Source organism: Cnephaeus nilssonii (assembly GCF_951640355.1).
Source record: "Cnephaeus nilssonii genome assembly, chromosome: 21".
Taxonomy (NCBI): Eukaryota; Metazoa; Chordata; class Mammalia; order Chiroptera; family Vespertilionidae; genus Cnephaeus; species Cnephaeus nilssonii.
The window spans coordinates 2,397,908-2,421,154 of record NC_137092.1 but is presented as its reverse complement, the minus strand read 5'-3'; the positions used below and the strand labels follow the sequence as shown (position 1 = coordinate 2,421,154).

The 23,247-nt window shown below is 59.6% G+C and overlaps 1 protein-coding gene across 2 annotated transcripts in view; it reads right to left on the bottom strand.

Annotated features, from left to right (window-relative positions):
* The window catches only part of PALMD (palmdelphin), a 36,964-nt gene extending 20,897 nt beyond the window's left edge, over nucleotides 1–16,067 (bottom strand). Inside the window, exons 1-2 of one of the 2 annotated variants that reach the window (XM_079760470.1) lie at nucleotides 15,748–16,067; nucleotides 1,008–1,088 (exon numbers count right to left, since the gene is read on the bottom strand). In XM_079760470.1, the coding sequence (XP_079616596.1) occupies nucleotides 1,008–1,088; nucleotides 15,748–15,792 (126 nt within the window). In that variant the 5' untranslated portion in view covers nucleotides 15,793–16,067. The remainder of the gene's footprint in view (nucleotides 1–1,007; nucleotides 1,089–15,747) is intronic. The other variant, XM_079760469.1, reaches the window with a different exon arrangement.
* Between the last annotated feature and the right edge of the window lie 7,180 nt (nucleotides 16,068–23,247).

Below are 23,247 nucleotides of genomic sequence, written 5' to 3'. Positions count from 1 at the left end.
GGCCCTGCTTGCAGGTTCGGACCCCGTCTGGGGCGGATAGGAGGCGACTGATCGATGTTTCTCTCTCCCTCTCTCTCTAAAAATATCAATAAAAACATTAAATAAAAGAAATATTTATTGATGGAAAGGCCCTATGTGTGCCTACGTCAATTCTACGTAAGAGTCAGCTTCAGGCCCACTTCCCCAGAACCCTGCTGCTGCTTATTCTTATGTTTAAATTAAAAGTCATCTTGTAAGTTCTCCTTGTTATTTACTTCATCGTGAATTTCCCACCAGGTTGCAGGCAGAAGGGCGATAGCCCACCAGGGCTACGGCTGGTCTCCATGGCATTAATATGCCAACGAGAGGGGCAGTTCCCCACGCCCACGGGACAGCCACGCAAGGAAATGCTGAGCCTCGGCGCGCTTTCATCACCGCGGCCACGCCCACGGGAGACGGAAAGTCTGATCTTAAAATGGAGCTTTCTTTGGGTTATGATCTCATGTTCTGTCCAAAGGAAATAAAACAAAGACCCGAACCGTTCTCAGCCAGCACTGCACCCATTGGGTGGGCTTTCAGGCCCAGCGTCCTCGGCGGGCCAGGCGGGGTGGGTTCTAGCCCCCTGGAGGGAAGGGCGGGCCTTTCACGAATTTGAAAGGGACTTCCTGGCTGGACCCGCCCCCTGGGAAGTGAAGCAAGACCGTGTCCTGGGCCAGATGGCCAAGGCTGCAGCCTCCATCCAGAGCGTCCAAGAACATGAGGAAAGCCAGGAGTGAAGGCTGACAGGTTAGCATGCCAGTTTCAGTTCTGCACCTGCTGCCGGGAAAGGCAGACATCGCCGGCTTGTCAGCCTCTCTGAGGCCAGGAGGGTGCGAGGAGGGCTGCTCGGGGCTCCTTTCCTTCCTAAGGCTACTTCCTGTTGAAGCCTGAGGGCCCGGAGGGCGCCCGGGGACCAGCCCCGGAGAGGAAGGGACCAGGCCCCCGAGAGGAAGGGACCAGGCCCTGAGAGGAAGGGAAGGACACGTTACCTTGAGGTGCTGGTGCTGCAGCTTCTCCTCCTCGATCTTCAGGCGCTTCGCGGAGATCTCCTCCTGGATTTTCCTTTTATCCTGAAACACAAAAGGCCCGGCGTCATCGCCCCCATTTTTAAATCAGTTTGCGTCACCGTGTCTCCTCGGGTTGGTGCCCTGGTGGAGAGGCTGGCCAGCGACGGGCGCTTGGCATGGGCATGAGGCTGCTTTGCAAACTCCTACTTCACAGCAAGGAGAGCGGAGTGGGCCGGTCAGGGCACCTGTGGCTGGAGGGCGACACGGTGCTTTTTCAGAGAACCCAAGATGCTTCCCTGCCTTCCCTGTCCCTCTCCCCGCTCTGTCTTCCCCAGGAGCCCAGCGAGGTCGAGCTGGGGAGGACAGGTTGGTAGGTAGAGAACAGCCACATGGGGACCCGGGGTACAGCCTGGGGCATCTGGCCCGTGGGATTGTGGTGACCATGAGCGGGGCCAGGCGGGTGCCTGAGGTCCCGGGGGACCACTCTGTGCTGTGTGGGATTGTCTGGCCACCGGGCTATGTGCCTGAAACGAATGCAGAATGACCCTGGGTGTGAACTGCAATGGACACATTTTACAAAAGTAGATGCTCACCAAAGACAACCAAAGACTGAGCCACCGAGAGGCGTGGTGGGAAAGCAAATGGCAGGAGGGCGCTCTGAAGGAGGCCCGGGAAACCCTGTGGGGAGAGGGATGGTCCCGGCATGAGGGGGAGGAAAAGGGCTGTGTGTGTGGGAAAGAGGCCAGGCTCGGAAGCTACGGCGGGGCACTGTTTCCTCCTTGTAGAACTTGCTTGGGAAGATGGAGAGAAAAGGGGTGAGATACTCCTTGTCCACGCTGAGGTTAAAAAAAAATCCATGGAGCGAGACAGTATCTCTCACCAACTTTAACCTTTTGCACTCGGATGTCGAGTGTGACTCGACACGGTTAGCATTAGAATAAAGGAATCGAGAAAAAAGCAAGCGAGTGCCAAGGGTTAAACTGCAGCACCTCACAGAACCCAGGACGCGTGGCTGGCAATGCACGTGGCTTGCACCGTTTAAAAAAAGATAGCATATGTGCTATATCACCTGGGCTCCATTTCCTCCCAGCTCCGCCATTGACCAGCTCTGTGTCCTTGGACAAAATGCTTAACTTCTCGGTGCCTCGATCGCCTCGTCTATACAATATGGATAATAAAACTACCTACCTTGTAAGGCATTAACATTAAACAGGAGGCCCGTTGCACAATATTTGTGCAAGAATAGGCCTTCCTTACCCTGGCTTTGCTCCCGGCCACATAGGAGCCTGCAAGTCCCTGCTCCCAGCCAGAGCACTCCTCCTGTAGCTCCCTCTGACCCTCTCTCCCCGCCTCAAAACAGGCATCCCGCCCCGCCCGGCTGCTCCACACCTGCATATGCAAATTAACCTGCCATCTTTGTTGGTTTAATTTGCATACTCACTCCTGATTGGCTGTGGGGGTAGCGGAGGTGAGGTCAATTTACATGTTTGTCTATTATTAGGTAAGATGAGCGGATATGGGCAAAAGTTCCTAGAACAGTGCGTGGCACAGGGTCTCCTGTGAGTCTCCGTGGAATAAACTTGGCTGAATAAACACATAACCTGTTACCCACACAGGACGCCACGCACTCATTCTGATCCCGCGTCCAGCGGTCGGAGGTGTTTGAGAGAGTCCCTCGCGGAACTGTCTGTTGCCAGGCCCTTGGTGCCTTCTGGTCACCATTGTCATCTTCCACCGGAGGTGACAATACTGTCCATCTTTCTTTTAAGAGTTGGTCTTAAATCTGCTTCCAAATAAATGGAGGCCTCCCACCGAACAGACGTGTGCTGCCAGTGGAGGCTCGGGAGCAATCTGAAGCCGGCTCTGAGGGCGACTGAGGAGGAAGCGTTCCAGCGTGACTGCAGCAAGGCCCGCCCCCCCCAGGGCGCCGCTTTGAAGATAAGAACTCCCTTTGATGTGGGAGCCCAGGTACATCTGCTGAAGAAAAACAAGGCCCCACGCTCCGGCCCGATGTGATGTTCGTAATGAGACGATGACCTCATCAGGCATCTTCCGGAAGCAGCTCTTTTGGAAAAACAATCGCCAGGCAACCGGCCGGCCGGGCCACTTCTTTCCCGTGGATAAGATCTGGCCGTTGGGAAGAAAAACTCTGAAATCGCGTGCGTCAGGTCGCCACCCTCTCCGGAGGCTGGTATTGAGCAAATGCCAGGGATACTTTAACCGTCTGTGCCAAGCGCTGTGCTGCGCTGTGATGGGCACTGTTTCCCTCGACGGCTATACTCACGCGATGTGTTGTGACTGTTCCCTTAATAGTCATAGTCCAAGGAGGCATCGCGGAGGAGAAGCAAGTGAGGGGAGTCCCTGACCAGCCCACGCTCTCTCAGCCAACACATGGCAGAGCCGGGATTTTTTTTTTTTTTTCCTAAATAGAAGTTTTATTCTAAGTGAGGAGTTTGGGCGTGGCATTTGTTTCTCCTTTAGAAAGGAAGTATACGTGGTGGTGACTACACCAACACACTCGATCCCATTTAATAAATTAAACTCTAATGACTGTTTTTACCGGTTTACACTGGATTTTTATTGATTAAATTTCTCCCAAAAGAACAAAAGTCCCCAAATTCTTAAATTCTTTTAAAAAATATTTTTTTTATTAATTTTAGAGAGAAAGGGAGAGGGAGAGAGAGAGAGATAGAAACATCAACGATGAGAAAGAACCATTGATCGGCTGCCTCCTGCACGCCCCCTATTGGGGATCGAGCCCACAATCTGGGCATGTGCCCTTGACTGGAATCGAACCCGGGACCCTCCAGTCCACAGGCCAACGCTCTATCCACTGAGCCAAACTGGCTAGGGCTTTAATTCTTATTTTTTGAAGGCAAGGTAACAATGAAACCAAAACCCACCCCAAATTGGGACCCTTCCCCCAAAGTAAACAATAGGCCAATATCTTTCAAGAATATTTAGGAAAAAGAAAGCTAAATAAAATATTAGAGACAGAATCCAGAGCACATCGGAAGAACTATGTACTCTGTCCACGTGTAGGATTTTTTCAGTATCGCAAGGAGGTTCAGTATTAGGAACGACACACTATGGTTAATACACTTCTCCCCCTCAGCACATCTAAGCGGGAAACTCCTGTTCCCATGTCCACAGATTCCTAAAAGACATTTGACCAAATTCGCCATTTAAAAACATTTCAATAAGACAGAAATGCAGGAGAATTCCCTAACTTGATAAACTAGGTTAATCTCAGCTCAAAAGTAAATAGCGTGCCCAGTGTGGAAAGGGATCAGCATTTTAAACACTAAATTGAATTATGTTCCAGCAGTAGCCAGTAAGTTAGACGGGAAAAGAGAAAGGAAATTAGAGAAACAGTTAGTGGGGCCCCATGTTCATGTATAGAAGTCAATTCCTCGGGTGTATACAAGTCACAGTGAGAAGATCCACGGGGAGAAAGAGCTCTGCTTATTCTGGAAACTAGGAAAACTGGAACACCTTGGGGTGAACGTAACATAAAATGTCAACAAGAAAACTGGAAAACGTCCCTCAGGGACACCACAAACTTGAATTAATAAGACGTGTGCCACCTTACGATGAGGAAGACATCAGAAAGACACCGGGAATGCCAATTCTCCGTACGTTGTGATTCTCCATGAATTGCTTGTTCTCCATCAGTTTTACGTGGTCCCCATCAGTGGACCGAAGGTTGTGTCCCCATCAATGGACCGAAGGGAGGCCGTCCTGTGCTAGGACGTTGAGCGGCATCTCCGGCCTCTACCCACTGGATGCCAGCAGTGCCCCCGAGAAGTGATAACCCAAAACATCTCCAGTCCTTCTTCAACGGCCGTTGCAAGCTCACCCCGGGCTGAGCACCATGGATAGACGCTAATCTGCAGCATCCACCAGCTGGTGAAAGCCACTGCGTGGTGGTGCGTGAGAAGAGACAGACGTCTCCAACGGCCATGAAGATGGGTTTTACCTGGTCAACATGTTGATTTAGCGGTGGAAGCACACGGGTAACCAACTCCCTTATGCCTCTAGCTCCCTGCAGGAGGCTGGTTTGTCAGAGGGCATTAGCCTCACGCCAGAACGACTCCCACTGGGTAACGCTGCAGAGAGAACGCGGGGAATTCTGGAGACATCGGGGGAAAAATACGCGATAAGGACTCCATCCCCAATGGCGTTAGACCAGTGGTCGGCAAACTGCAGCTCGAGAGCCACATGTAGCTCTTTGGCCCCTTGAGTGTGGCTCTTCCACAAAATACCACAGCCTGGGCGAGTCTATGTTGAAGAAGTGGCGTTAGAAGAAGTTTAAGTTTAAAAAATGTGCCTCTCAAAAGAAATTTCAGTCGTTGTACTGTTGATGTTTGGCTCTGTTGACTAATGAGTTTGCCGACCACTGACCTAGACCATGTAGTCTGATGCCATCACCACCTTAAGAGACAGGTTAGGGAGCTACGGAGAGTCATTCTATCAGGAAAATTGTCTTCAAGAAAAATATGATACCACAGGATACCTGGGGGTCATCCCTTAACTAAGGAATTGGCAAAACAAACAACAACAAAAAAATCATGTGTGAGTGGAGACTGTTAGGGATCCATTCCCGAGTACCACCAGCTGGCCCCAGCCCGCCTCCCAGGACCACGGCCTCTCTCTGACCTGAGGACCTTCTGGGCCCCCCATGAAGCTTCTTTAGCGTCCACACCTTCCAGCTGTCCGCCTCGCAGGTCTGGGGGGATCTGTTGCCCACTCTTGGGTGTGACTGATTCCGGGCTTTTCCTTTCTGTCCACCTCCCCTCCTGGCATTGGGGCCTGCCCCACAGTTAGTTGCCTTCCAAGGGGACTTGCTCAAGAAGAGACGGATTCCCACCGCCTTCGCCAGCCTCCACGCCTGAGCACTGTCATCAGCTCTCCAGAGCCTTGAACTTGGACGTTTCCAAGGATGGTGTTAGACGTGCCTCCCTCTCCCCCACCCTCCCCAGGAGAAACGACGGGAGAGACACGGCCTTGGTGAGAACCATGGCCTTCAGAGAGAACCAATGGACCGTGAATGGATGAGGACGGGAAATTACGTGCGCATCCCGTTAAATCCACGCTGTTGGTGCGAACACGTGAAATCCCCACCGGCTTTTACCTCTTCCGCCACCAAGCGCAGAAATACAACAAACGACATTAGCAACCGGTCCAGGAGAAGGACACACGCACCCCCTTTACTGCTACAAGGAGACCCCTTGTGTTCCCTTAAAGGAGCTCGCAAGCGTGTGCGTGTGTCCGCTTCACCATATGAAAGAATGTGCCCTCCGGCCCATTTTGTACCCTTTCCAGAACCTGGTGGAAATGATGCTATTTCCTCCCATTGAATGTCCAGTGCAGACCCGAAGGCCTCCCAGGCCCTGTGCCCAGCGCCCGGCGCCAGGCCCAGCAGCGGGGAGCTGGGGTTCCCCGTCTCAGAGCGCAGGGGCGGGGCCGCGCGTTCCCCGTGTGCGCAGGTGGTAGGTCCGGCACGTGCAGGCCCGCGCGCACCGAGGCGCCCCCCACGCGCCAATGCTCCGCGCGCTGCCCTTGCGCCCCGAGGTGCCAACGGTCAGCCGAGCCCCACCCGCCTGGAATCTCCAAACAGCAGGACCGCCCGCCCCCGCCGCCCGGGATCATGGGCAGCTACCTGAGCAGCTACCTGAGCAGGTACCTCCGCACGGCCCACGCCACGCTGCGGCCCTCCGTCTGGGCGCGCCGGCTCCCGCCGCCCAGACCCGCCCTGCGCCAGCGGGCCCGGGAGCAGGGCCGCGTCCCCTGTGCGCACCCCAAGCGCTGCGCCCCGACCCAACCCCTGCCCCCGACACCGCCCGGCTGGCACCCGGGCAGGGCCTGCAGGGGACAGATGCCCGAAGCCAGGAGGCGCCTCCCCGGCCCGGGCCCCCGGGGGCGGGATGTTCCCGCGGCTCCGAAGGGCATGATGACGCTGCGGATTCGCGGTGCCCGCCACCCACGCCGCCTGCAGAGCCCGGTGACCATCCAGATCGCCCCCCCTGAGCGCAGAGGGAGCCTCTACACGTGCCCCCCCGGCCGAGAGCGCCCCGACCCCTGCGCCCGGGAGACGGTGCTGCGGGCGCTCAGCCAGTGCAGCAAAGGCCGGGCCAAGTTCGACGGCCCCCTCTGGTTTGAGACCCCCGACGCCAAGAGGCGGAGGCGCAGCCCCCTGTGCGGCCGGTCGGCCTTCGCGCCGGTCGGGAGACGCGGAGCGGCCCTCCCCCTCGTGCCCAGGCCGGGGCCTCTGCTCCCCGTGCAGCCGTGCGGACCGGAGGCCCCCGCCGCCCACCCTGAGCCGCCCCCGTGCGCCCCCCACCCCAATGCCAGGGCACCGCCAGCCCCGGCCACCCGGTACCAGCCTCCGCCCCCCGAGAACCTGAAGCCTGAGGTCACCACCGTGTCCGGTTAGTCAAGGCCCGGCCGCCGCTGCCACCACCTCCTGGGACTCACACACGGTGAGCCCAGCGCTGCCCAGCATGAGCCAGAGGCACCCCGGTCCCCGCCCAGCACCCGGCTGGCAGGGCCGCCAAGCCCAGACCCTCTCTCCTCAGCTGGCAGCACCCGCTGCCGCAGAATCACTGCTCTGATCACTGCTCTGCCTCCCTCCCTCCCCCTCCTGCCTCTCCCAGGGCACACGGGGAGGCATCTCTCTCCCCGTCTCTCTCCCCTTTGCCCAGTTGGTAGAATTAAAGTTTGTACTTGTTTTAAATGGGAATTGTAAGCGTCGTCATTGCCACGGGGCCGAAACAGTTTCTTTCAGATTCCTGTGTTGGGGTTTCTTGCACCCCCGCCGTGTCTCCACCTTGGCACCGTTAACGTTAGGGGCCCGGATCATCCTTCTTTTATTTTTTAGTCCTCACCCGAGGATATTTTCCCATTGGTTTTTAGAGAGAGTGGGAGGGGGAGAGAGAGATATCAATGTGAGAGACACACCCATTGGTTGCCTCCTGCACGCACCCCTGACCAGGGCCCAGGCCAGGGAGGAGGAGCCTGTAACCTAGGTACGTGCCCTTGACCGGAATCGAACCGGGGACCCTTCAGTCTGCAGGCTGATGCTCTACCCACTGAGCCCAACGGGCCAAGGCGGGGCAGGGTCATTCTTTGCGGTCTGTTGGGCGCTGGCCTCTGCACTGCAGGGTGTTAGCAGGATCTCGAACCTCTAGGTGCCAAATTAGTGCAGCTCCCACAGCTGCCCTCGCTGTCCTGTCCGTCTCTCTGGACCTGCCCCAGCACAGCCAGCAGCAGGGGGGGGGGGGGGCTCTCCTCGGAAGGGAGCACATTGTTAGCTCCCTGCCCGCTGGTGGGCAGTCACACACCTGTCTCCGTGGGTAACCCACAGAGAAGGGCACATAGGTGTGCGTGCCAGTGGCTGCTGCCCCCAGCACCGCTGCCCCGCCCCTGTGGGTAGCCACATGGGCTGGTTTCATCTCGGGTTCGTAAGGAGGTAGTGAAGGCTGTGGCCGGAGGCGGAGGCGGGGCGTCCCCAGTGTTTTGACGACGCCAGGCTGCAGAGGGTTGCTAAGGACTGCGCTGTTTGTCACGCGGGGTAATGTGATGCCGCCTGTCAGCCAGGGCGTTAAGAAGGTGATTTTATAATGTGGTCGGTGCACCCTTTCCTCATAAGATAGTGCTCACCGGCGAGTGACGATCCCGCTGCCGCATTGCATCGGAGTTATTGAAAAAGACCGTGGCGAAAGAAACCGTCCGTCCGTCTAAGCTGTGTGTCTAGCTCTACTGCTGGGGAGGCCAAACGTGACCCCCGCCAGCGAATTCCTTCCCAGATCGCCATGAAGCAAACAGATGCGATGTGCCAGCTGCTTCCCCAAATCCCCCCACGAGCCTGCGCGTCTCCACCGTCACCCGCAGGGACCTGGCACCCGACGCGCACCAGAGTTAACCGTCACGGACAACTTCTGTCTCCGCTTCCGTCTAAAGTCAATGAACAAAGGGGCTTTTTGTTCAAAGGACAATTGTCTGGATTTTCAGTTGTTTGACTTAGACTGTTTTAGCAGTTGACACCCTCAAACTCCAGCTCTGTAAATGGCCACCTCTTAGTTATGATGAAAATTGATGTACCTAGTGCAACTATTGTGACCATCAGTGATTCAGTGATATGGCCCCAGCCCCATACTCGATCCAAGTAAGCACAGCACGTAGAGATGAGTATCGTAGAGAGGTTGTTGATGTTGATGTAGCTAATATGATAAAAGCGCCCGCATCGGTGAGGAAGGCAGGAGTGATCCCGAGTTACTTAATTACTAGTTCATCCAGCATTTAGGCACTTCTATACACACGCTGCGTTCAAGGCTGAGAGGGTGCATGTGAGCTGAGGGGTGCGTGTGAGCTGAGAGGGTGCGTGTGAGCTGAGGGGGTACGTGTGAGCTGAGGGGTGCGTGCGAGCTGAGGGGGTGCATGTGAGCTGAGGGGTGTGTGTGAGCTGATGGGTGCATGTGAGCTGAGGGGTGCGTGCGAGCTGAGGGGTGCATGCGAGCTGAGGGGTGCCTCAGCTGCCGTGGTCGGGAGAGGCTTGGGAATACCCTCTGAGGGCAGTACAGTACATCATCCCACAGTGACCCCACAGCCACTTACATAGTGAAAATAGTCTTATTTTATTCTTGTTAAAATCGAAGGGTTTCCATTTAATTAAAATATTCTCAGTAGAATGAAAATATTCTTTTTAAAAAATATGTTTTTATTGATCTTTTTTAGAGAGGAAGGGAGAGGGAGAAGGAGAGGGAGAGGGAGAGGGAGAGGGAGAGGGAGAGAGATGGAAACATCAATGATGAGAAAGAATCATGGATCGGCTGCCTCCTGCACGTCCCCCACTGGGGATGGAGCCTGCAACCCGGGCCTGTGTCCTGACCGGGAATTGAACCAATGACCGCTTATTCATTCAGTGGACATTCAACCCCTCAGCTACACCAGCTGGGCAAACACACTCCTACTTGGTTCTAGGAGGAGCTCTGTCCTCGAGGCTCGGGGTCGGGAGTGTTCGCACGGGACGGGGCTTCCCCGCAGACGCCGGTCTCTCGGGTACCAAGCCAGCGCCTTCCAGCAGCTCCCACAGTGGCGGCCCTTCCTGGGGACCCAGCCATGGTGCTCCGCGCGCAGGGCATCCTTGCCGGCCGGGCTGGCCAAGCGGCCCTCTTGTCCCGCGCACACGGGAAGCTGGCCTGTTCTCAGAAAGCCATTCCGTGGTGAGCTCCCACCAGCGACGCCTCCCGTGGCCTCCCGTGTGGGCGGGCTGCTGCGCTTGGCACAGATGCGCAGGGCACGTGAGTGAGGACGCGTTTCCTTCGCTGGGAGGAACCACTCATCCTGGGACAGCGCCGCGGGAAGCTGTGCCAGGCCCTGTGGTTCGCACACCCTGGCACAGGCGTCCTCCACGCCGGCGTTCCTACGGCTCCGGTGCCACCTTTGTGCGCACGTCCTCGATGCCTGTGACAAATCAGTTCTTCCTGTGACAATGTCTCAACCCCGAGCACAGGTGCGGGATGCTCTCTTTGAGCCATTATTGCTTTAAGAAGTCCTGCCCGGCCGGCAGGGCTCAGTGGTTGAATGTGTTGAGCCAGGAGGTCACGGTTTGCTTCCCGGTCAGGGCACAGGCCCGGGGTTGCAGGCTCGATCCCCAGTGAGGGGCATGCAGGAGGCAGCTGATCCATGATTCTCTCTCCTCGTTGATGCTTCTCTCCCTTCCTCTCTGAAATCAAGAAAAATAGACTAAAAAAGAAGTCCTAACTACGCTGAACAGCACAATGGTCCAAACACACGCTGTGTCTCCCTATAGCCAAGAGCCAGCCGGGCCCGCTCTCGTGTGCAGGGGCAGAAGGAGGAGGGAAAGGTCCACGCCGCCTGGGAGGTGGGGGTAGGGCCACTTCCTGGGCGTGTGGCTGTGACGTCCTGCCAGGCTCCAGGCCCAGAAGGGCCCAGCATTTCACTGAATGCTCCACTGCTGCCATCTTGAAACTTGGGGCACCTGTTGAACAGGGCTCCCCACACTGTCCTCGTGCCTGGGCCCCATGGGTTAGGTTGTGGGTCCTGCTCGGAGGTCGTGACGGCCTCATGGACAACGAGAAGACCCCGGACATTGACAGAAAGGCAATGAGCGCACAGGAGGGCCCGTGGGGGCAGCGGGTGTGGAGAACCCGGGCCGGCTGTGCTGGGCTGTGAGTTCAGCGCTGCTCTGTGTCGGGTAGATTCCTGCCCCGCGGGAAAGCTTCCTGCCTCGGAGAGCCCACATTCTCTGGGCGTGGGAAGAGGGAGGGAGGGGATCCGGGAAGGCGAGCCCCTTATGAGCGCGGGTCCTGCGCGGCGCTGGCTGCCCGTCTGGCTCCGTGGTCAGGTCCCGGGGTCCGAACTCCCCGCGGCTCCTCTCCAGGTGGAGCCGGTCCCAGGCAGGTGCCTGCTCTGTGGTTCTGAGGTCTACGCGTTGACAGCGCTCTCCTCCTTCACACCCATTTCTCCCGGGCCCATCCTGGCCACTCAGCTGCCAATAACACCCCCCTTCCTCCCCCCAATGCTCACCATCCCTTGTCCACTTCTTCTCACTGACGTGCATGGGGCTGGGCCGGAGCAGGTGCTCAGCAACCGTGAGCTGCAGAAGGGATGCGAGATGGCTGACTGCTCCCTCTTGCCCTCTCCTCCCCGCTGGTCTGTTCTCTCAAAACGGATCCCAGGGCTCAGCCTTCGGAGCCCCCCGCCCCCCCTCCGGCTCACCGGTTTGTGAGGCAGCCAGCCTCAGACCCAGGGGCTTTCCTGTTCGGGTCCCCATGGGATCCGGGGACCGTGTTTTCCCACCCACAGTCGGGATGGCGATAAGAGCAGGAGGATGTGTCCCTTCGTCCGCGGCGCGGACGGGACACGGCTGATCTTACGGGAGCTTTTCCTTCTCAGGGGACTCCGGGGGCCTCTCCCCTGTTTTTGTTTATTTTATTTATTTATTTATTTATTTATTTATTTATTTATTTATCTTCACCCGAAGATATGGTTGGATATTGATTTGGGAGAGAGAGCGAGAGAGAAACATTGATGTGAGAGCGATACATTGACCAGCTGCCTCTCGTACACACCCCGACCAGGGATGGAGCCCACAACCTAGGCTTGTGCCCTGACTGGGAATCGAACCCGCGACCTTTGGGGGCACGGGACGGCGCTCCAACCCACGGAGTCGCTGGCCAGGGCTCCCTGTCCCGCAGTGGGGCCGTGTGCGCCTGCAGAGAGGAGCTCGGGGGTAACTCTGTCGGCCTTCCTCTCGCTCCTCCTGAGAACACTCGGGACCTGCGTGTCCCAGCCCCAGGACGGTGGGTCACAAGCCGGTCTCAGTTTACCGTCCCCTCCACCGCTCTCCCCTCGTGTGAAAGCCGCTGTGTGTGTCCGTGCGCACTGACCGAAATGAGGCCCGAGAGACTTTGTCATCAAAGCGCTTACTATGCCATCGGCTGAGGCCGCCGCGGCTGGACGCCGAGCTCCCGGCTGAGCCATCCCGGGGCCGTGATGTGGGAAGAGGAGAGTTGCACGTGGACCAAGCAGCCAAGGAGGCACGTGAGCCGTGTGCGCACCAGGGCCCGCACCGCACATGCCAGCGGGAGCGCTGGCTTCTGAGCAGCCGCGTGGGGAGCGCCGGCTTCGCTCTCCCGGGAAGACTGACTCCTCGGAAGCTCGCTTCCCCATGTGCGCCACGGAGGCACCGGCACGGCGGCTGGGCTTTCGGTGTGAGGCCCCGGTGCCACGTTTCACTGCCGACTGTGGGCAACCCTTTTTTAATTTTTTTTTTCCTTAAAGAGGAACAGGAAGGCCGCTCCGTGGGCTGTGAAGTTACGGGCACATGCGTTTGTTTTTCCAGCTCCTCGCAGTGGAAATAATGACGGTTCGGATACTCAAAACCAGGTGGAAGGAATTCGGCCTGGAGATTAGTGCGCTTGACAGCCAGGAGCGGGAGGAACACGTCCCACTGTGAGAATCGCACAGATTTCAGAGCCTGAAAACACTCTCTCCCTTTCTGACAGAGGAACGCCTGGGGGATGGTGTGTTTGGAGACCCTGAGCGAGCGCCTTGCGGTTTGTTCCGGGAGCACGTAGGCAAGGTGGTTTGGTGTGGAGGGCAGAGGGAGGGAAACACCTCAATGAGAAGATTGTCCCTGGGCCGGAGATTCTGAGGACTTTCAGTGCTTCCAACAGTGGAATAGTCCTTGCAACGTCTCTGGATACTGTGTGTGCCTGTGCATGTGTGAGTATACATGTATGTGCGTGTGTGCCTGTGTATGCGTGGTCCCGGGGAAGCTGGCATTTCCAGGGTGTCCGGGAGGGAGGCGAGGGCCTGCGTGGTTTCCATGGATACAGCACTGCCCCAGCCTTCCTCTGGGCGGTGACCCCTGGGCCGGCGCTGGGCCTGAGATGGACTCAGCTGGAGGAAACCTGTTCCCGCAGACTTCCCCCAATTCTCCCCTCACGGCCTTAGGCAAACATGTCACTTCCCACACAGCATTGCTTCAGCTCTTCCTTGGGAGATCTGCTTAATCCTGTCGAATGGGGCATGTGGAGGCTAATGGGATGGTCCGAACACTCGTACCGTTTTTAATTGTCCCCCAAAGCACACGCCGCTATATTCCGGAACCTCCCTACTTGCCTGTCTGCGTGTGAGACACCGGAGTCCTGCTTGTCTCCACCTGCGTTTGGCGCCTCAGTGAAAAGTCCCCATCTTCCTGAATACCTGTCATATCCCACTTTATTACTTTTGAAAATATACATTGAGTGGCCAGATTATTATGCTCTCTGAACGCATAATAATCTGGCCACTCAGTGTATATCCTATATAATAAAAGGCTAATATGCAAATTGTCCCCTTGACCAGGAGTTTGACCAGCAGGCAGGCTGGCCAACCGCCCATGTTCCCTCCCACTGGCCAGGCTCGAATTCATGCACCGGGCCTCTAATACACACACACACACACACACACACACACACACACACACACACACACTGAGTGGCCAGATTATTATGCGTTCAGAGATCATAATAATCTGGCCACTCAGTGTATATTTTTATTGATTTCAGAGAGGAAGGGAGAGAGAGACAGAAACATCAATGATGAGAGAGAATCATGGATCAGCTGCCTCCTGCACGCCCCACACTGGGGATGGAGCCCACCACCCGGGCACGTGCCCCGACCAGGAATGGAACTGTGACCTCCTGGCTCATAGGTTGACGCTCAGCCACTGACACGCAAGCTGGACACAGTCCCACCTCTGGCACACAGGGTCACAATCGGTGAGAGCCACAGGTGCGCTGGCGGGCACCGGGGCCGCGGGCAGGGCCGCGCGTTTCAATAGAGAACAATGGGAACCGGGGGCTCCTTGTGCGTTTCGTGGGGTTCATCGTTTCCCTTAGCTCCTTAGGGGACAGGCGCTCAGAGGCTGCAGAGCCCGTGCCCACACCGCTCACGCAGCCACAGGAAGTGACCTCTCCACAGCAGCTGTCGGGCCAGGGGCCCAGCCCAAACCCACAGCGCAGGGCCAGGTCCTGCCCTCCGAGCCGGACAGCCGGGCCGGCGGCCGGGCTTCACCACAGAGAGCAACGCCCCAAAACAACCGCGGCCCAGACCCGGCTTCTCCCGAGAGTGGAGAGGCGAGAAGCCAGACATTCCACGGGCGCTGTCTCCGGGACGGGTGGCACCTCCCCAGCCGCTGGGGGGATGTCTCCACTCACCGCACCCCTCGGCGGGGACCTGAGACCCTGTGTCCACGTAGTGAAAACCCAGAGCTGGGTTCCGCTGTTCTGATGCCGGGAGAACCCGGAGCGCCGAGGAGAATATCCCCCGACCCACCCGCTTCGGCTTCTCAAAAGCACCCGCGCCCTCCTGGCAGCGGCCTCCCCGTGGCAGAACATGCTGGGACGCCGGGTGCCGCGTCCCAGAGTTTCTTCTCTGACAAACAAGCATGTGAAGCTAGCGATAAGCGCACGGCACCGCGTTCCCCGTCCCTGCCAGGCCGAGGACTTAACCACACGGAGATCCACAAAGCTGGATCACCTCCGGAAAGCAATGCCTTTCTTGCTCTGACTCGTTTCCAGAACACACATTAAAAAATGCGTTATTTTCCTTCCCGGTATTAACGAAATATTTTCCAGATCCACCGCCCCGCCCGCCCCGCATTCCTCCGCCCGCTCCAGGCTCCCGTCGTCGGCGCTGGAGACCTTGAGCTGGGACTTGGGACCCCGCTTCTCCCCACCCGGCTCCGACTGCAGTCACTCCCCTCCTGCCCGGCTGCCCGGGACACCTCCCCCGCGGCACGCACAGAGTTCCCACTTGTTTGTATCTGTCTTCTTCTCTCCCCCCTCTTAGGAAAGGCTTTAACTTTTGGGGGGATTGTTTGAAACAGGGTCCGAGGTGGGGACCTGCCCTTGGATGGCACGTCTGTCAAACTGGGAGTTTGGGGAAAAGCTGCGTCTGTCTCCGAGGCGCCGGGGCCAGCCGGGTGGACTCAGCGCTCCCGGAGGCGTCTGAAACGCAGGCACCGTGTTTGCAGAAATCAAGAGCGTGGACTCTGCCCCGGGGTTCGGAAGCCCGGGGGTTGGGGGGGCCGGGGAGGGGGTTAAGGGAGCCGCAGAGAGCGTCTAAGGGCGATGACAGCTCTGTTTTCCACTTGCGGGGGCTCCGCGGCCCCCCCAGGAGGCAGCCCGGGGCTGGGAGCAGGACTTACCGTGATGGCCTGCAGCCGCTCCCGCAGCAGCTCAGCCTCGTCCATCCTAGGAGTCCCAGCCCGGCCGGCGCGCCAGCAAGTCCCTGGTGACCATAGGTCAGGAGCCTGCCCGGGAGAGGGGCAGGGGTGACGGGGAGCCGGACCACTCTGCCCTCAGCCCCGCAGGGAGCCGCGTCTGGGAGCAGATGGACACACGGGTCAGCCAGACAGACACATGTGAGGAGGGTGCGCCGGGCGGGCGGCGCCGGCTGCTGCTCCGCTGACTGACAAGTCTGAGCGGCTCCCAGCCCTTTCCTCCGGAGCCGCCAGCCCTTTGTTGTAACGCGCACAGCGAGCGGCTGCTCATTAACTGTTCCTTCCCCACGCCCGTCCTCCCCGGGCTGGCAGAGGGAGTCCTCGCCCGTCCTCCCCGGGCTGGCACAGGAGCCCTCGCCCGTCCTCCCCGGGCTGGCACAGGGGCCTCGCCCGTCCTCCCCGGGCTGGCACAGGAGCCCTCGCCCGTCCTCCCCGGGCTGGCACAGGAGCCCTCGCCCGTCCTCCCTGGGCTGGCACAGAGAGCCCTCGCCCGTCCTCCCCGGGCTGGCACAGGAGCCCTCGCCCGTCCTCCCCGGGCTGGCACAGGAGCCCTCACCCGTCCTCCCCGGGCTGGCAGGGGGAGCCCTCGCCCGTCCTCCCCGGGCTGGCACAGGAGCCTCGCCTGTCCTCCCCGGGCTGGCACAGGAGCCTCGCCCGTCCTCCCCGGGCTGGCACAGGAGTCCTCATCCGTCCTCCCCGGGCTGGCACAGAGAGCCCTCGCCCGTCCTCCCCGGGCTGGCACAGGAGTCCTCACCCGTCCTCCCCGGGCTGGCAGGGGGAGCCCTCGCCCGTCCTCCCCGGGCTGGCAGGGGGAGCCCTCGCCCGTCCTCCCCGGGCTGGCAGGGGGAGCCCTCGCCCGTCCTCCCCGGGCTGGCACAGGAGCCTCGCCTGTCCTCCCCGGGCTGGCACAAGAGCCTCGCCTGTCCTCCCCGGGCTGGCAGAGGGAGCCCTCGCCCGTCCTCCCCGGGCTGGCACAGGAGCCTCGCCTGTCCTCCCCGGGCTGGCACGGGGAGCCTTGTGCGTCCTCCCCGGGCTGGTAGGGGGAGTCCTTGCCCGTCCTCCCCGGGCTGGCACAGGAGCCCTCACCCGTCCTCCCCGGGCTGGCACAGGGAGCCCACGCCCGTCCTCCCCGGGCTGGCACAGAGAGCCCTCGCCCGTCCTCCCCGGGCTGGCACAGGAGTCCTCACCCGTCCTCCCCGGGCTGGCAGGGGGAGCCCTCGCCCGTCCTCCCCGGGCTGGCAGGGGGAGCCCTCGCCCGTCCTCCCCGGGCTGGCAGGGGGAGCCCTCGCCCGTCCTCCCCGGGCTGGCACAGGAGCCTCGCCTGTCCTCCCCGGGCTGGCAGGGGGAGCCCTCGCCCGTCCTCCCCGGGCTGGCAGAGGGAGCCCTCGCCCGTCCTCCCCGGGCTGGCACGGGGAGCCTTGTGCGTCCTCCCCGGGCTGGTAGGGGGAGTCCTCGCCCGTCCTCCCCGGGCTGGCACAGGAGCCCTCACCCGTCCTCCCCGGGCTGGCACAGGGAGCCCACGCCCGTCCTCCCCGGGCTGACACAGGAGCCCTCACCCGTCCTCCCCGGGCTGGCACAGGGAGCCCACGCCCGTCCTCCCCGGGCTGACACAGGAGCCCTCGCCCGTCCTCCCCGGGCTGGCACAGGAGCCTCGCCCGTCCTCCCCGGGCTGGCACAGGAGCCCACGCTGAGGGTTTGATCGGCCTCCGCCTGCGACACCCGGGGTCCCTGTGGGGTCTGCGTGTTTGTCCGAGGCACTTCCCTTCCCCTGCCCTGCCCCCGGGATCTGCAGAGACAGGGCCTCACCCGGACTCGGCCGGGGCCCCTGCCTGCTGCCTGCCCCCCCCGCCCCCCTGCCGATTGGCTATAGATAATCATTAAGCATTCTAGGCTTTCTCTAGCAAGTGGTAAATGGACATCAGCTGGCCGCCCCTCTCCCTCACCTCCCGCTTCCGCGGTGGTTTGAATCTTGGGGAACCTTCAGGTCACGGGGAAGCACGGGCGTGAGGGTGGCTGTTGAGATCCTGGCCCCCAGCCGTCAAGCACCCCCCTCCCCCCGGGAATTCCTGTCCTGGCCTCTGGGGAAGGCAGGCCTGCCTGGACCCTGTTCAGAAGTGACACTCGGCTCTCGGACGCTGCCCTTGCTGACCTGACCTCCCGGTTGAGCAAGGGGAGGCTGGGCCCTGGCGGTGCGAGGGGGCGTGCCCGGCTCCCGCGGGGCCTCGCCGGGTGCCTGCGCCCTTCGGGGAGAAGCCGAGCCCCGGAACGCTCAGTTCCAGGCGGAGCTGGGGCGGCACCTGGACTCGGATGCTCCCCTGCCGTTTCTTTGATCCCGTCCGGCAGCAGCGGGTCCTCGCCACCAGCTCCCTGGTCGCCGCGTGTGTGGGCGCCATCGGACACCTTCCGGTCGCCCTCCGCTGAGGAGCGGCCAGGACTGCCTCCGCAGGGCCACGCAGCTGAGTGCCCGTGGCGCTGCCCGCGGCAGTATCACAGCGGGCACCCGTGGAGCGCTCTCGACAGGCAGGTGCTGGGCACCCTGCTGATCTTGCAAGGGGCCGGGGACAGATGCCGCGGGCCCTGGTTTGCAGATGTGGAAACTGAGGCCCAGGGAGGAGATTCCACACGGCCAATACGTAGCCAGGCCAGGGCTGGGGCCTGGACCGCCTGACACTGTAATCGCTATTCCTCGGGCGCTCAGGGACCAGGGCGCGGTGGGAAGCGGCTGAGGCTGGAGCAGCCTTTGAGAGAAAGACTCGGGGCCCCGCCTCCTCCTCCTGTAACTCCCAGAACACGTAGAGCTGGGGTCACCCCTCCCTCGGGCGGGAATCCCCCCTGGATAAACTTAGTGACCCTTTAGAGAAGAGATTTCTGCATGTTCTCATTTAGAGCCCCCTCACCGCCCGCCCCCGCCCCCCCCCCCCCGCTCCCCCAACCACAGACCTAAGCCACCGGTTCCCAGTCCGCAATCATACCTGAGAGCGGGCTGTCCTCGCCCCTACGTCCTCAGAAGACGCTCAGGGAGACTAGAGAAGAGGAGGCGTGGCTAGGGGGGGGCCACGTGTGAGTCCTGTGGGATGGACGTCTAGGCCCGTGGTCGGCAAACTGCGGCCCGCGAGCCACACGCGGCTCTTTGGCCCCTTGAGGGTGGCTCTTCCACAAAATACCACGGCCTGGGGCGAGTCTATTTTGAAGAAGTGGCGTTAGAAGAAGTTTAAGTTTAAAAAATGTGGCTCTCTAAAGGAATGTCAATCGTTGTCCTGTTGATATTTGGCTCTGTTGACTAATGAGTTTGCCGACCACTGGTCTAGGCTGATAAAAAACAGTAAACCTTCACGACGTTCCATGCCGTTTACCTGCAGATCCCGGCTGCCGTGGAAGGCGGGAGAGCAGGGGCGATAAACCCCTCAGTCACACGCGTGTGTCTGCTGCCCAGAACCGACCGGCCTCCATCCAGTTATTGGTCTGGATATTTTCCTAACATCAGCCTACCGCTCAGATCTCATTTCTGCTCCCGGAAACCTACTGAAGGGGAGGGTGAGATAGAACAAGAGCATCAGGGAGTCCAGGAGGCAGCAGAGCGGGGGCCACTGGCTGGCGTCGTCATGCGCTTATTCGCTTATTTAGTGGGCAACGCTAACAACCGCTGTTCCTGTAAAGCGTTGGTTATTCCTACAATCTGCATGTATTTACCGAGCACCGAGGATGCGCCAGGCACCGGGCAGGTGTTCGGGATACGTGGATGCACGTATTCACCCCCCGGGTCTTGTATTTGAGTAGACAACGGAAGACAAGTATGGTAAGAAGCACAACATAGGAGGGGAGAAGAGGATCACGGTAGTGGAAGTCCTCTAAGAAACCGGTGCCGGGATGGCGTCGATGTGTTGCGTTTTGTCAGTAGAAGGACCATAGGAGAGGCCATGGGGAGGGAGGACGAAGAGGCCGGAGCTGGGAGAGTCTGGGAGAGGGGTCAGACCTGGTGCGGGTCTGCCCCGAGGGAAGGAGGGAGGGAGGCGGGGCTGGGTCTAAGGAAGGGCGCCGAGGCTGCAGAGAGGCTTGGAGCCCACGTCCGCCGCCAGAGTCCCGTGTCTCCCGGGATCGCCTGCTTTGGGGTCCCAGCCACGCTCAGCCATTGGCTCAGAGCATCCCCGGGAGGCAGGGTCCGGATGCAAACGCAGGGATAACGTTCAGAGTCCACAGCCCGGACCCGGGGCCAGTCAGCTCCTGGAGTCGGGTGTCCGAGGGGCACATCCTCATGACAGCCATAGTGATACGGCGGCGGGAAGGACAGGGGTCAAGGGAGGGGGGAAGCCATCGCTCGTGGGTGGCACGCTGCCATTTAGAATGGGGCCATCGGGTCGCCTCCGTGGACAAGGCCTTGCGGGGGCGGGCGTGAGGACGCCGATGGAAAGAGCACACCGGGGAAAGCCTGTGCAAAGGCCCTGCGGTGGACTGCACCCGGCCTGTTTCAGGAACACGGCTGTCCGACGGGGAGGAATGAGAGGATGGTGACGGGGACGTGGCTGGACATGGAACAGTCCTCAGCTCAGGCAGGGTCCTGGGGGCCGTTGGGAGGACTCGGGCTGTTCCCCGTGCGGGGCAGGAGGCCCCGGAGATGTGCTGAGGACGGAGGCCGGGCGGCCGGGTAGGATGCCGTTGCCGTTGAGCAACGCCGGCAGCTGGAGCCCAGGAGGTAGAGTGAGGGCCGTGGGGAGGGGCTGGACCATGGATGCGTTTTAAAGTGGAACGAACAGGACTTCCTGAGACTGGACACGGGGTTGGAGGAAAGAGAGGATTCGAGGTCACGCTAAGACTCTCGGGCGGAGCAAATGGCAGGTGCCGTCGGCTGAGGTAGGAAGAATACCTCGTGCGCGACACACAGATCGGACGGTTCTGATGGTTTGCGGCGTGGTTTTCTAAAGACAGGACGCGGCCTACAGCCGTTTCTTCTTAGGCATCTGCCGAAAGATTAGACTGGGACTTTTCTGTAAGGGAAGTATTCCGGAGGTGCCCCATTAGGGCTCCCCCTCTGCCCCCCAGAAAAGAATTCTTCTAGCAGACAGAAGCATGTGCGTGTTCGTCATGCTGCTTTCTCTTTGAACATCGCAGTTTTTGTGTGTGTTTTTTTTCCAGGCTCACTTTCCTAGAATTCCAACAACTGCTGCCTTTAGCGCACAAGAATATTTCACTAAGCCCCTGGGGCCTTTTGGAGATGAAGGCGGCAGCTGTTTCCTGAGCAGGGCCTCAGGGACCCAACAGCCTATAGAAATAGCCAGAGTTTAAAAAAACACACAAAACCCATTAACAAACCAAACACACACTCACAGCCAGATAATCCCCCCACACGGATCAAACGATCAAACGGAATGCGAGTGTTCCGTGGCCGCGAGAGCCCCTTGTCACGCGGGCACCGAGGAGAGACGGACGCTGAGCATAGCCGGGGCCTCCGCCTGGATCTCCTCTGCCTCGTGGACAGGTGGATGTGGAAAAACCGGCGTCATAGGACGTGTCGGCATTGCCGTGCGCCAGGGCGCAGGAAGGGCCCAGCCGTCGGCGCGTGCATTCCTCGGAGATCAAAGACAACAGGTGCCTCCGTCCAGGGGGTTCCTCTCCGTCCACGCACGACTCGCTCGTGCGCCAACCTGGCGGCCTCCACACCCTGGCACCGCGTGGGCCGTCGAGGGGAAAGGACCGTCCAGGCTGGGCTTTTCACGCCCTTGTTTGGAGTCCGAGGCTTGGTGAGGACGGACCGGGTCCTGACTCACTTCCCCTCCTTCGCGGGCCGGGGGCGGGAGCTTCCTGGGCATTGTTCTGGGCCTGGGTGTTTTTTCAGAAACCCTGTTTGCCGGGATAACCACCCCCCCCCCCCCCCCACGGTGCTTTCGTTTCCAGCCGAGTCAACAGCGCTGTTTCAAATGTTTGCCCCGAAGCGTGTGTCTGAGCCCCTAGGCGCCTGGCCTGGGCCTTGGCCTGCGAGCGCCCACGGGGCCGGGGCTGGCATCGTTCCATGTGCCTCCTGTGTGAGCTCAGCGGCTCTCGGCACTGGGGTGTGTGGAGCGCGCCCTGCCTTTTGTTTTGGAAAGTGATGTCTTCATTTCCTCCCAAGCTGGCGATTTCAGTTGAAAGGGTAACGGATCGCAAACATCGCCATCGAGGAGCTGGAGGTTTTGGCCGTAGATTTCCACAGAGGAATGCTGAGCAGGGGCCCCCCTTGTTGCTGAGACGTCTGCCTTCCCTTCCCCGTTCTCCCCACGTGGGACTCTCCGTTTCCCGGGGGGAGGGGGCGGGGGGCAGCAAAATAAACACCCTGCGATCTGTCCTGGGCTCATAAATGCCGAGAGAGAAGCTGAGATTGGCCATGGAGGTGCTGTGCTCCCGGGAAAGGAGTCATGGATCCCGCAGTCCGACTTGTTCTTGAATTTCGACAGGGCGAGCCCTAGGGCTCATACCTAGACCTGCATTCCCCAGGAAGGTCCCCAGAACAGCGTGGCCACCCGGGAATGCAGGGGGGCCCTGGATAGGGAGTGGTAGAGGGTGACCCACTAAACAGGAGCTCCGGTCCCTTGTTCGTTCGTTCATCCGTCTACACGTCGTGCGTTGGGTGAACACGCGCTGACCGTGCAACCAGCAGCGTGCTACGTGCTCCAGACAGACGCACAAGACAAGGGACTCCTGTTGGTGGCGAGGGCAGGAGGTGAACAGAAGACAGGCAGACACTGTGTGAAAGTGCTGAGTCGCCGGAGTCCGGCTCGGGGCAGAGGCAGGGCCTCGGGTCCGCCAAGTCAGCCGGCGGAGAGGACCGCTCCGCTGAGCCGAGCGTCTGAGCCAGTTGGAGCTGGACAGCGTGGCGTGAATGAGCCAAGAGAATGAGTCAGGGTGCGGGCAGGAGGTGAAGAAAACTTGTGACGTCATAGCCTCTGGTTTTCTAAATGACAGACAGGCGGACTCGCCCTCCCAGGTACCAAGTCCTTCGCAGACGATGGAATGACAGACTTATGAAGCTGCCATGTGCAGGCCTGTGCGTCCTCCGCTTGTTCCGTGAGACGTGTGGCATTCAAAGGCTAGACACCTGTGTACACATAGGCACACGTTAGATGTTTGTCTGTATATGTTTATTAAGGATCCTTCACCAACTCACATACACCAAAACCCTGACTCTCCACCATTAGAAAGTTAATAGATGTAGGTGGTCTTGGCGTCTGAGACGTGGGCCTAAACTCTAACTTCTCCACGTACTGGGTGGATGGACTTTGAAAAGTCACGGAATAGCTGAGAGACGCCGAGCGTGGCAACAGTGCTCGCGTTACTTATGGTCAAGGTTAAGTGACTCATTAGGTAAAGGTGGTCCTGGAGCATAACAGTTCCTTAACCCATGGCAACTAGCATTATTATTAACTCGTAGCCCTGTGCATGAATCTGTGTGCCAGT